General features: G+C 37.1%; 1 protein-coding gene across 2 annotated transcripts; it reads left to right on the top strand.

Annotated features, from left to right (window-relative positions):
- The first annotated feature begins 944 nt into the window (after positions 1-944).
- prrx1b (paired related homeobox 1b) lies at positions 945-13,635 on the top strand. Of its 2 annotated transcripts, XM_066692154.1 has the most exons (5): positions 946-1,842; positions 9,529-9,704; positions 9,876-10,057; positions 10,922-10,983; positions 11,408-13,635. In XM_066692154.1, exons 1-5 carry the CDS (start codon positions 1,596-1,598, stop codon positions 11,461-11,463), a joined length of 723 nt encoding a protein of 240 aa, XP_066548251.1. In that variant the 5' UTR covers positions 946-1,595; the 3' UTR covers positions 11,464-13,635. The 2 variants fall into 2 exon arrangements, with proteins under 2 accessions (XP_066548250.1, XP_066548251.1); XM_066692153.1 differs by lacking the exon at positions 10,922-10,983 and having other exon boundaries at positions 945-1,842.
- The last annotated feature ends 606 nt before the right edge of the window (positions 13,636-14,241 follow it).

The following is a 14,241-nucleotide window of genomic DNA, read 5'->3' as shown; positions in this document are numbered from 1 at the left end:
ACTGCTGCCATTTGAACACATGGACCCCCTTCTCTCCTGTCGGGACCCTCTCTCCAAGCGCACGCAACCATTGACTTTTAAAATCTTCTTTCAACGAGGTCTTGGATAGAGGACACTGGTCCACATAGGCAAGCACGGTATTTCAGCGTTTGGCAGATAAAAAAACGAGTTGATAATTAGAGTGAGAACGTTAACCAGAAAGTGTATGGAAATGATTGTCTCCGATTTTGCTTTTACGCACGCAGCGCACATCAAAACAACACAAAATAAAGCTTAATGCGCTCCCCCTCTTAGTAGGCTGACAATAAAAACCATCCTCATTACTGACGTGCTTAAAAGCAATGCATTTATGTTTTCCTAAAGTTGCAACACAAATACCTTTTAGGTTGTTTTCGCTAAACCTGGAAACATGAACGGTGCATCATAATACGTCCAGTAGTCATGCATATTTAGAAATGCCACAAAGTGTAACAGTTGAATGCAAGCACCGAGGGCCTCCGCTTGAAAACTACCATTTCACTGCAGCCTGTCTATTTGGGATTCTGCAGCTTTTTATATTCTCTCTAGCCCGGAGCGGAAAGCTGTAGAAACAGCAGGAAACAAGAAAGTTGATTGCATTGGATGTGGAATTTTTCCAAAGTCTCCCTGCAGCTCTTATCAAAACATGCAAATGAGATTTCTGACTAGGATCTAAAACAAATCAGGAGGAGTTAATTCCGAATCAAAATAAGCATTGTGTTTGAAGTGGACCGAGTATCCTAACTGTCAGGTTCTCTTTATTATATTAGGGGGCGAGATGATAATTAGGTCTCCCTTACGAAACTAAGGGGCTCCTTGCCCGGCTCAGATGTTGCCAAGGTTTCCTTAAGGTCCTTAATCAGGGTGTTTTAGTGGTGATGGTGCTGTGTATTGTGTAAAGGGAGGGGTGGCTTGTGATGGAGAGAGGGGGTCTGTAAAACGTCAGAAACAGCACAAAGGCATTGCCACGTAATTACAGGCTCCTATTAGGTCGATCTACCCTCCCAGGGGTCTCAAATTTTCATTTATTCCCCGTTCAGGCTCCCCCTGCATGCCAGTCTGTGCCGTTTGAAGTGCCAGAGAGTTCCTTGATCCGACTGAGAGAAGAACTCGCTCCAGAAAGCGGCGATATCCAGCCTTCTTCCACGCAGAGTGCAGCGAGAGCGCTTACTCACTTGGACATCTGTTAGACATCATCTTTTTTTCTGTAACCTTAGTCATTCGTGCTTGTGAGTCAACGGGAGTAAGAAAAGAGCAGCTTCCCCGGGAGATGTTGTGAGATCCAGAGGTGCTGTGTGAGGGAGCGTATGGGAGGCTGTGTGCGTGGAGAGGGGCTGAAGCAAAACCTGCGCAAAGACTCGCGTTTGGTCCCTGTGACAAACTCACCGAGAGCTCAGTAAAGCGTCACTGCATCTGGATCTGTACAACTTTGAACTGAGTTTTTTCTTCTATTTTTCTTGCTTTTGTAAAGAAATTGAGTTGGAGCTGGCGCCTGCACGCTTTGTATGTAAGGAATAACTTTGGGGGGATTATTATTAATATTATTACATACTTTTCTTGTGTATTCTGTTTGCGTCATGACTTCTAGTTACGCACATGTAATGGACAGACAGCCTTCGCTATCTAGCCGCTTGGAGAGCCCGATTACGGCCAATCTGGAAAACCTACAGGCAAAAAAGAACTTCTCTGTGAGTCACCTGTTGGATCTGGAGGAAGCGGGGGAGATGGTGGGCACCCAGGCGGAGGAGAGCGCCGGGGAGGCGGGACGGAGCTTGCTGGAGTCCCCGGGGCTGACGAGCGGCAGCGACACCACGCTGCAGGAGAGTAAGTGCGCCATGAACTCCCCGGGTAATATCTGGGGGGCTCGGCTTGTGATTAACACCTTAACGCAGAAAGCATCGTCACATTAGCACATGCATGTCAATTAGACGGCGCCAAATGTCCTGACATTGGCGAGAAAGGCACAGGAGGCAAAATACACATGAGGGAGAGTTCATCAGAGAAATGCACTGTACTGAATACAGCTTGTATTGTAGAAAACGCCAAAGCTGCTTGTTTTTTGAAGGTCGTAGTATGGTCATGAGGTTATAAAAATGAAGAATATATATAAACACGCATCTTTCGGTTATAATTAATCCATGTGTATGTGTGTGTCTATATATCTCCACATACTAACATATATATATATATATATATATATATATATATATATATATATATATATATATAATTGTTTATTTCTTTTAAGAGCACCAAAGTGTGTGAAAAGTGTCATTTTGCTTTAGGCTTACAAACATATAAATATAGGCCTATTGTTTTGTACTAATATTGCTTTCAAACTGAATAGTAAAACCTGATGCAGTACATCATTCCTGACGTCTCCGCATTGAATAACTGTTAATTTGCCATGCACACTTTTATGTTAATTAAGTGTAGCGATGTTAGTGGATAAGATCATTGCTTGAAAAAACAACAAATCTGAGCTAAAAACGTGAGCATGAGGATATACTAATTTCAGAGTGAAGCATATTTGGTCTGTGAGTATGTTATGGTATCCTAGTGAGCCACGATCAAAGGTCAGAGTCAATCAACCTTAGAAGGCACTAATAATAGGCTAATAATAATAATAGTGTAAGTTATATTTATATTTAATTTGAAGACTTAACATATTTATTTATTTATTTATTTATTTATTTAACGACATCGAAATGGGAAAGCATTTTTGTACTTTATTCATTAACGTATTTATCTTATATAACTTCATAAAGTACAAAAATGCTTTCCCATTTCGATGTCGTCTGCAAAATACCTATTCAATTTTTTATTTTATTTTTATTGGACTTTTAGATGTAGAGCTAAAGTCAATGTGGAAGTAATAGAAGTGCTAAAACACCTCCGAGGAAGCAGGGCAGCGGCGTCAGTTTGGGTCTCTTTCACTTGTCAAACACTTCGGGAAACATAAACACAATCATTTGTAACAATTACCGTACCTGCAGAATGACTGCATAGTTATCCTAGGATCTACCAAGGCAAAGTGTTGGGGGTTATTATTGCAATAAAGGAAGGTGGTCTACCAGACAAAACACCAACCATTTATTTGTTTGTTTGTTTGTTTGTTCTTTAACCCCGCATTCTGTTCTGCCGAATGGCGCGTTTTCTCCTCATGTAGATTCAGTTCTTGATAGGAAAAGACAGATGTAGAAAAGCTACATAGGTTCAGGCCTATCAGATCTAGATTAGCATTTCCCCCAAACTGTTTTTGTTTTGGGAATGGAAATCAAGGGTTTTACGAGAGAGAGAAAATACTTTAAAAAATGATATATTCAATTATTAAAAATGCATACACACAAAACAATTTAATATCCTGATCTCATGTGAGGAATGCATCAGGAGCTCGTTTGTATTTTTGCTATGTTTTCCGAGAGTACCGTAATGGTTATACATGTTACTTTTTTTTCAGATTTAAAACTTGTTTTAAAGGGTTGAATTATCACAGGCCTGTATCTTGCATGGTCAGATCCAAAGTGCGTCCTGTTAAGCGATTGTATCTTAGTCAGGGAATCTCTGGCAAATTAATAGGTTTTAAATAGAGTTAAAGGGGTTCTTGTTTCAGTATAAGCTGGGCACTGACTCTTATCTTTTGCACCCTAAACAATAGGTTCTATACCCTATACATTAATACGACATATAACATTCTGCTATATATAATATTTTGACTTTATATATTAACGTCAATATCAATTTCATAATAACAATCTGCTTAATAAAATGTACCCAATGGTATTTGTACACAGGCTTCTAATTCCAGATTACAATCCACTGACACTTACTTATGATCATGAAAAATACCCTGTTAATAGGCTACATGTTTACATGCATTTGCAGGTCGGAATCTATATGCTTTTAATTGCATTGATGTATTTTTAAAGGTAATACTATTAATTTAAAATCTCCATATTGCTGTTAAACGACTGACATGTATTCGTACACGCCTTAAAATTGTAGGATACGCTTTTTTTGTGCACGTTTTAGGAGAAAGCGTAGGGAAAGCAGAAAGTAGGATAAAGTATGCTATGTTGGATTCAAATACGTTCAAAATTAATATAATGAGATTTAGAATATATACGTTATTATAAAAAAAACAGCGAAAAGCTATGTATTTCTTATTATTCCGTCTTTTGCTTCAAGTAGTCACTCATCTATCAATGATACTAACCTGGACTGTGAGTGAGTATTCATGGGCAATTCTAGAAAACGGACAAAACAAACGTAAAAGGAAATAGGCAAAGTTATGGATCTTCACAACATCTCGCTTGCTAAAAAATCCAAATAGTTTTTTATGCATACGTTTAGTAGAGAGTGCCATTTCAGAACAAAGTAAACCGAGATAGGGTACAAGTTGTTATTTGCCATTCCTGGATAGGTCAAATTTTGCTTTGGTCTAGGCCAAAGTTTTAATTAGCATTTCCCCTACATTTATACGACATTCAACTCAAAAGCATATTTTTTCTAGTTGTACTTGTTGAATGGTATTTATGCTAATCGAATTAATTAATTCATTTTAGTTTAAATAATTGCATTCTTTAACTATGAACATTATGGCTTGCACAAGGCCTCAGCTCTGTGTATAGGTTAACTTTCATTTTGTATATGTATGCATGCCAATCTCGGGATGTAATCACTGATGTCTTACAAATTAAAAAATATAAATGTCTGCTATGCACTCATAACATTCCGAAATAAAGGCTGCTCAGCCTGTGCTGTACCACTGCTAAGACTGAAGTAATGTCATATTTTTCCACAAACACAACTTGTAACAGACAGTTTTTCAAATTTCTTAGAGAAATACATACATCAGTACATTACAGGATAGTTTTACATCACTGCTATACGATTATTTTATTTAAATGTAAATGCTCTCCTAGGCCATTCGCAAAAGTTCAGTTTCAATTACTTACATTGGATGTGTTTCTGTGGAGATCTGCATTTTAACTGGGGATTGTTTCATTTAAATATAACATTTAGCCTAATATTATTTTCACATATGTAAGTTACATTTAGTAGTATGATTTGTTAAACGAACAACGAGAACACGCTGCAAGTCCTCCTGGCCGTTAATTAAGGAGTGGTTTGATGAGTCCACAGTGGACACTTCAAGTGCATCATCTCCAAAACAACCGTGGACAACAATATATACTGTAAGTTTATATTGAATGGCTTTAATGAACGTGGAAAACGTGTCAAATTTGTCTCGAAACATTGCACCAAAATAGAGGACCTGTTTTGGTTTTCAAGGAAATGGGTTCTATAAAAAGTAAAAAAATTGTCCTGATTCGTTTGTATAAGCCAATTTCGGGAGATGGTGATGGTAATTTCACTAAATTAGTCTATCCAGGGGAAGGGTGTAGGCTAGCTTGAACACAAGTAAGAAAATAACAATTGACTTTGTAAACCAAAACATATATCTGTATAGTCTACACCAAATTGTTAAGGTATGAAGTCTAGCCGACACGGTTTATACCATGAAAACAATCGAAATACTATTACAATTACGCTCAGAATGTCTTGTACTTGTAATAAATGTGATTCTGAATATGTTTGTAGTCTAATGATGTGCAACTATAGGTTTCTTAGTATTTCTTCTTTGATTTGCGTTTTTCCATAGTTCTTTGGTGCTCCAGCTTCCCTGCTAGGAGTTGTTCTGAATGATCTTATATCAGGAAATCCAAGTTAAATACACAGAGCTCTAATAACCATTGCGAACACTCCCAATTCCCAATAACAAAATGAATACTTTCCTTAAAAGAAATGAAACATTGGCAAACGCAGTTGCTTTTTTTCATTGAAGACATTTGTTTCGACGGAATTTACACCCATTTCCCATACCTATACAATGAAATCACGAATAAAAAATATTTTAAAAGAGTTGCCAAATTCTTATAGTAACCATAAATTCGTAATAAACAATCAAAATCAACAGATAATTTAATATATTAATAATACGGATTAAAACGTATTTAATTATTATTATTATTAGTAGTAGTATTAGTATCACAGTTATTGCTGTTTATTACCGCCACTACTACAACAATGTGAAGAGATCAACCTCAATGAGAAAAAACAACAACTGCCACCAAACCCTGTCCCTACTGTTCCCTTTCATCTCTGGTTTGTGATAAAGGGTCTTGGAGTTCAGAGTGGATCCATCCATCACCAGTAGACTTTTCCTCTCTTCTGTGAAGTTTTATTGGAGTGATTTAGGAGCTGATTGATGTGTATGAGGAGTGCGTCCATGGCAGGACTGCCTTTCTCCTGAGACCTGGTGTCTGCAGAGATTTGAGAAAACATCTCCGACCCTGTCTGCAGGCTCCTCCACCACATTGCTAAGCAGCCAGGCTCGTATAAAAGCAGGCGGCAGTTGACACAAAATGAATAACCCATGTGTCTTCCAATTTTTCGGTCTTTTTACAATTAGCCGGCATGACAAACGTCTTCTTCTATTTTGCAAGCTCTTTTGATTCCCTTCTTGTTAGCACGAATGTCCCCTGAACGTTTTATATAGGTTGTGTAACATTAAAGGTCTCTGGTTATTCTCCGTGTATGAATATAATTGCGCAAATTGAGCATCTGGAAAGAGAATAGGCTTCGTGGTAATTTTTTTGTATACTTTGTTGTTCTTTAAATGGGAAATTATGTTTTGTTTGTTGTTGTTCTTCTGACCTGTAGGCATTTTTAACTACACGTTTCAGCTCATATATAGATTTTCAAATATTGAGAATATAAATATTTTTATGTATGAAGTGACTGCATTCAAAATAAGACAAATAACATTTACATTATTTTTGAATTATGATAATATTAGTGCCAATGTCTTTGCAATTGAATAAAAAGACAAAATGGCTATGGAAGCGGGACAGCTACATTTATTACACCTATTGCTTTTTATGTTTGTAACGTTTGACTAATTGTATTGGGGGGGGGGGATAACAAACAAATATCCAGCCTAAATGGTTTTGCAGTTGCGAATTTTCGGAAAACGATTATATGTTCATACAATTATAATGAAGATTACAAAATGAACAAACAAAAAAAACAGCCGTGAAATATGATGTGATCTTCGTAGCTCAAAGAGATTTCGGTTGAATATCTAGCAGATTATTTGCCTACTTTTATCTATTTACTTGTTATTATGTCGGATGAGGTATGTCATATTTTCCAACTTCAGAACTACATATATTTTAATAATTCCCTGATGCAAGAATCGTTGTTACCTGGACGGTATATAGATTGTTTTATAGACCCACTGACCTTCTTTAATGTTTGTAACGGTTCTGTATCATACAGTATTAATGACATACTTAGAATACTTTTTGATTCAATCCACGTTTAGAAAGTGCTCTTGTTCGGTCCATGTGTAGGCAATGTCTACGAAATAAACACATACACGAACATATCTTCCCACAGTCCAGAAACTGCAGATTTCGACATTCATTTGAATATAAATATTCTAACAACAGTGACAACAAACTATACAAACTATTTTCCACAAAGGATGAATTGTATCATGTAGACATGTTGACCTATTCAATACTTAGACTGTAGTGTGTTTTATTTGCTAAAATAGCCTGAATAAAGACAATATTAAGACCAAGGTAAAACAAAGTAAAATATGCTACAGTATAGGTATGTTTTAGCAGGGTGCTTATATGAAAGCATTTAGTTTCAGCACTTAAACATGTATTTATTTGTGTATGTATGCATATATCTATTAATTTGTTGACTTTGTGTGTTATTGTATTGGCGGTGTAATTAGGGTTAGTAAAAATGCAAAGAAAACTGGGTGAGGCAACGTTTTGTTTGTTTACTGTAATTTAACAACAATAAAATAGATGTATTGTGTAAATCTATGGTTTTATATATATACATTGCTTTCTTGGCCTGCACAGAATATTTATAAAATGAAACATTTCTGTGTGCATTTCTAACATTTTATGCCTAACTGCAGTGTTTTCTGTAAACAGCAAATACATATTTTTTTCTGTCTAGTGTGTGGAGCAGGAATGTAACATTTCACCATGCAGGAACTTGAAAACAACCTCAAGTTACAGAAAAACATTCTTCTCTCTGCATGATTGCTCTGTCACCATGTTGGTGTCAAACAGTCTTGCTGTCTTGCCTGCCGAGTAATGCAGTTCCCACCACCGACCAGGACTGAATCGTAAAGAACCCCTTTGCAAACCAAACGTATAATAACTGCTTTCCACCCATCACCATTTCAATTAGCATAGCTTCATAATTAGATTAAACTACCCATGTGTAAGAAGACAATGTTGAGAAGTTATGTGACCATTTAATTGTCAAATGACAGTTCAAGTGTGAGGGCAGGACAACAGCAACCAAACAGCTCCATTCTTTCTACATAGTGCAAGCATAAATAAGAGTAAATTAATAACATACTTAAGAGCAGTACTCAAACAGTGATTATATAAATGAAAGTTGTATAAAATATGTCTCTTAATTAGTAATGAGAGCAACACACTTTTTACAACACAAGGCTAATATTGGAAATGGAAACTGTTCTTATATATGAAACCAGATTACATTATCAGATTTTACAATGGTTTTCCAGCTGACGTTTGTTGACAATGGTCTACTCTCATAAGACCCAAAATACTTTAACGTAACTTTTTTGATGTAGGCTATTGTTAGGCATTCATGTTTTTTTTTGTAAATTATATTAAAACCCCAGTGTCATACTGTTTATATTTTTTCTTAGATAGCTATATTATACTGTTACCTTGTTAGAAGGTTTCCAAATTTAAATGTATTACTGTAGTAGAAATTATAAGCATAAATTACGTGTGCTTTTTCAATCTTTTTCTGGATGCTGGGATATCAGTTACAAAGTCATTTTCAAATTTTATGCAGTACATAGGTTTTATATAATTATTCAGTAAGATGGGAAAAGTGAGACTTCGTAATGATAAAGTTTGATTAATACACACTCAGGTTTGCAGTAGTTAATATCTTATTATACAAATTGGAGACTCAGTGATGTGAATGTAGTTCGTACCCGAGGAGTTGTGGTTTGAGATTTCATTGACCCCATTTGGCTGTATCACTGTATCTCTGAATGTCTCAAAAGAACACAACGGAAACCGAAGAATAACATTTATTTAAAATCATATAATAATACATGTTCGAGATTTTACTTTCTTATACTATTCATCAAGTGGCCTATATTGCTGTCTGTGTAACTTTGACAGAGGAACACAAGCCAAGCGCGACGTGAAGAAAACTTTTACATAAAGCCCACGAGTGATTTGCATCTACAGAAACTCTTTTCTATCGATAGTATGAATTATGTTCTTCTTGTTTTACTCCTGTGGGACAGAGAAAAGTTGCTTCTACTTCCCTGTATCTATTTCTTTGTTGTATGTCTGCAGATACAGTCTAGCTCTGTAAAACATGAGGTTTTGATGCAGCTGGGTTTTCTCTCTCCGGTTGCAGATGACCAGTTGAACTCGGAGGAGAAGAAGAAGAGAAAGCAGCGACGGAACAGAACCACTTTCAACAGCAGCCAGCTTCAGGCCCTGGAGAGGGTGTTCGAAAGGACGCACTACCCCGATGCCTTCGTACGGGAGGACTTAGCTCGCCGGGTCAATCTTACTGAAGCACGTGTCCAGGTAATGTACACAGGACTAATTACATTGCACCACCTTCTCTGTTCTGTGTCTTAGCACCCTTGTGCTATCAAGCCTGATTGTGCTAGTATTTTATGAAATGTCTCTTTCTTCTTCTGCATATCTCAATGGTGGTGTTAACACATCAGCCTTCTTGTGGGCAATATATTCCAGGTGTGGTTTCAGAACAGAAGGGCCAAGTTCCGCAGGAATGAGAGGGCCATGCTTGCCAGTAAGAATGCCTCCCTCCTCAAGTCATACTCCGGGGAAATGACGGCAGTGGAGCAGCCAATAGTCCCACGCCCAGCCCCCCGACCCAACGACTACCTGTCCTGGGGCACGGCCTCGCCATACAGGTAACACCGCCACTCTGGAATTACAATGGCCACTGAGAAAAGTGTTTCACACTGTACTGAGCTCTTTATATTTCCCCTCTCCGTGACTGCCTCTCTCGCTTCATCTGTGTTTGTACTACCATTCTCTCCCACCCTCTGTAACTGATAATTTTACCCCCCGTTTGTGTCTTGAAGTCATGGCTATTTTATAAGCTGTCTATACCCTTTTGAATGCATCTTGCTTTCTCTCTCTCTTTCTCTTTTGATTGCATGAAATCTCTGCCTGAAGATAGAGACATGATGTGCAAAGAAATAACACAAATCTGGTTCAAGATGTCCAGATGGTCTTAACGATGGGCACCATATGCATTGAAACAAGAAGCAGAAGGTCTTGCATGTTAGATTAAAGCCATGCTAAATTGAACTGTAAATGACTGTCAGTTCACCTTAAATATTTCCATTGACAGTGACTAACTTTTAGTTTAAAAGACCATATGAACCTCTCAAACCAAACTGAAAAGCTGATAATTTGAAAACAATGCTCATAAATCAGTTGCTTTTCTCTCCGAAAGCCTCAATTATGTGTTTATTAACAATCAATGAAGAAAATATGTATTTTGGGCAGGATTTTTTGTGACTCTGGTGACATTGGTTTGATTTTTTTTAATCCCTTTGAAATCAAAGAGAAAATACAGTATTTTATGATGATGTTCTGGCAAAAAATCTTTATAAAGTCACATGTTAGTCAGTCAGGATAGTTTTTGGCACAACAATATCTATTTTTTTTCACATGACCAGAAATACGAAAGGCATGTGAAGCCATTAAAACAAGTGAATGCAGGCATAACACAGCCATCACATGTTCACAATTTATATATTTTTAAGCTGGTATCCGAGTCCGGAAGGAGTGCCAATGCGAGTTTCACAGAAAATGCTGCCTTCAGAATGCAAGTACTTTTTGATTTTATTAACTGTGGTTTATGTTTGTTTTTGATGTCTCTGATCTTTGAAAAACAAAACATGCTTTTAATTGTTTTTAGTTCCTTCCTTGTCAGAAGATTGTTCTCTTGCTTGTCTGCATTTTACATTGCTGCCGTAACCCCAGGTTATCTGTGTTGAAGCCTTTCTGTTAGCAAGTGACATCTTTGAGGCAGACGACATCTGGGAAAACAGCCTAAAATGCTTGTGACTCATTTAATAATTTCAATTATTTAATTAACTTGACACAATGTCTTCCCGAAAACAGGTGCTAACTTTTACTTAACTGACATGCAGTGTGTGCTTCAGATAACTGATAGTTTGCCAATTATATCTAATTGATTTATTTAGATTTTTTCACATGAATGATTTTTTGTATTTTTCACCCCTTAGTGCCATGGCTACCTACACACCCACATGCGCCAACACCAATACCACCCAGGGAATGAACATGGCAAATAGTATCGCCAACCTGCGCCTCAAAGCAAAGGAGTACAGCTTAAACCAGGTGCCCACGGTCAACTGATGGGAAACAAAACCCAATTTGGCACCAAGGGATTATTATTCTACCAGTTTCACAGAGAAGATACTCACTAGACTCACCAAACTCACAACCAAGGTTGAGGCCGAGTCCTTGGCTGGTAAAAAAAAATCCATCCCTTGGGAATTACAACGAAAGCTTTCACTCGCTGGTATGTCTTTCTATTGACAAATTCTTTCCAGATGCTTGTTGTACAGTGTGAGACTGAACAAAACTTGAAATGTCTGAGAACATTTAGTCTGTGGAAGATCAATACATGTTTAAGTTAGACATTGAAAATTGTGGATGCAGTAACTTTGATAAATTTGGAACGAACATAAATACTTTTTTCCCATTCTGAGCATAGAAATCCTCACCATTTAAATCCACAACGGAACAATTGCGGTAATTACTTTAGCCACCTGAGCAATTTGCATCTCTGGTCATTTCTGGAGACTTTCAAACGGAAACCCTTACAGCTGTTTACAACACCAGACATCGTACACGACGAGAGCCTCCTACCCCGCCCTCAAACACCTCCCTTTGGATTAAAATATCTGACGCAGATAAGCATCTGAAATCGCAAAAATGGACACCACTGGGAGCATAGAAGAACAATGTAAAGACTGGGAAGTTATAAACATGTTTTATATTGTTATTATTTTGTATTTCGTCTTTACATTTTATACCACTGACAAACACATTTCATCATTGCATTGTCCTTTATGTAATGTACATTATACAGGCAAGCTTGTAACTCATATTGAACAAACAGGGAAAACAATTACGACATACTTTTGAGCACAAGACCAAGTTGCTGTTTTTCTTTGTATTAAATCATTATATGTATCTAAGAATCCAATATAATAAACTGTGCAGTTCAAGCCATGTAGTGAAACTGTATTACACAACGTCTGAACTGGACGCGGTCATCAGTGAGAGGGAAACCTGTCAGCTTTGAAGTGCTGATAGCATGTGTGTTAACTTTCTGCAGCCTTGGAATGGGAAGACTAGAAACACTGGCCAGCTAGAAAAATGCACTTGTATTTTTTCTTTATCTGTGTTATCTAAATGATATATTCCCATTGAAATGCAACTTCTCTACAAGGGTCTGTTGCTGGCAACAGTGATGATATGAAGGAAAATGAATCATATAAACATGGGTTTTGCTAATCATTGTACAGTATTACAGCAGTACAGAAAAAAGGTCATTTAGAATAAATATCTATAAAATAATGTTGTTGTGTTTTATAATGACTCTATGATTTTATTTTAATAATACATTACAGATGCATAAACATAAGAAGAATAAAAATACATAATTAGAAAGTACATGTTTCTGTGTCAGTTAAAAGTGCTCTGTTTTTCCTGAGGGAGGTTGACATCACTTTGTGAGCTGTAGCCACTATTCGTATTGTTTCCATTATTTCCAACATAGTTTCAAAGCATTTGTTCACATGTTTTCTTCGGTTAAATATTATGTTTTAGAAACAGGAAGTGGTTTATAAAATGAATATTTCTCTTACACAAGGTAATAGACCAGGACTGACAGATGAGCGAGAAATATAACATTTTAAATCAGCAGAACAATAAACACTTTATTTATAATGACATACATGCATCTCTAGTTCTGACTTTTAGATTGAGTTCCAGATGATGCCAGTTTATATAGAAACAAGGGCTGAGGACAGATCTCTTTAAAGACCATGTGCTCACTGAAAGTACTGAGTCGTCCTCTGGTCAAGCTTTTGCAGATTTCGCTGAATGGAAATATTTATTTTAAAAACAACATTTTTATGATGCAGGAAATCCTTATTTCTTTTAAGTGGACCCTGTGGCCTCATCTGGTTTAAATGCTGCTGTAATGTTATTTCTGCCTAATGTTCTTCTGATATTGCCACTTGCATGTGATAGTTCATGCTTTCTCCGCACACCCTGATGAGAGCTGCTTGATGTTGTAAGCCAGCAGGGGAATTCAGCCTCCCTGGGCTTCATCTGGCCTTAAAAACCTCGTGGCAGCTGATCTTTTCTGTGCTTCTTTGATCTCAGACTTTTTAACTTTTATTTTTGGAAGAAGAAATAAATGTTTTTCAGAAATATGCAGGTTAATGTTTAAGCAGTATGCCTTCATTGCCATGTTTTTTTTTTCTCTCTCTTGGTAATTCATTAAAATGCATTTATAGGCCTATATATAAACCAACATTATGGTTTATAGACATTCTGCAGCAGGATATTTGCTGAATTAATACATTCATATCTGTAATTAGGTCCGTTTCTGAACTGCCCAAATTCTGAGTTGTGCAGTCTTTCTCATGACAGGCTACAGCTGTCAGCATGGGATTCCTGGTGCCATCAGAGCCAGCCCAGAGCGCCATCACCTCTCTCTCGTGTCTGGGTGCTGTTTTAGCTGATACGGCACTTTGAAAGGAATGCTTCACTTCCCCAAAACGGGAATGTGTGCCCTCTTGACATCACATCAAAATTATACCAGCTGTACAGCAGAAGCTTCTATTTGAAAAATGAGACACAATTCTTTCCAGTACATTTTAAAACGTATCTTACTGAGGGGAGAAAATGTTAGAGGTTTGCATATAGGTGTGGAGAAAATTTGGGTTAGAATCATGTTTGCCTGCTGTACACTTAGACAATAATGCATTAGAGAGCAAAATCCATGATCCTATCTTTACATTACATGGTTCATTTATAC

This window comes from Amia ocellicauda, chromosome 19 (genome assembly GCF_036373705.1).
Source record: "Amia ocellicauda isolate fAmiCal2 chromosome 19, fAmiCal2.hap1, whole genome shotgun sequence".
NCBI lineage: Eukaryota > Metazoa > Chordata > Actinopteri > Amiiformes > Amiidae > Amia > Amia ocellicauda.
The sequence above is the reverse complement of the archived record's forward strand: the minus strand, read 5'-3'. Positions and strand labels throughout refer to the sequence as shown.

Coding starts and splice junctions, on each gene's coding strand:
- prrx1b (XM_066692153.1), top strand. CDS start 1,596: ATGACTTCTAGTTACGCACATGTAATGGACAGACAGCCTTCGCTATCT. Junction 1,843..9,528: donor CGACACCACGCTGCAGGAGA/GTAAGTGCGCCA, acceptor CTCCGGTTGCAG/ATGACCAGTTGAACTCGGAG. Junction 9,705..9,875: donor TTACTGAAGCACGTGTCCAG/GTAATGTACACA, acceptor AATATATTCCAG/GTGTGGTTTCAGAACAGAAG.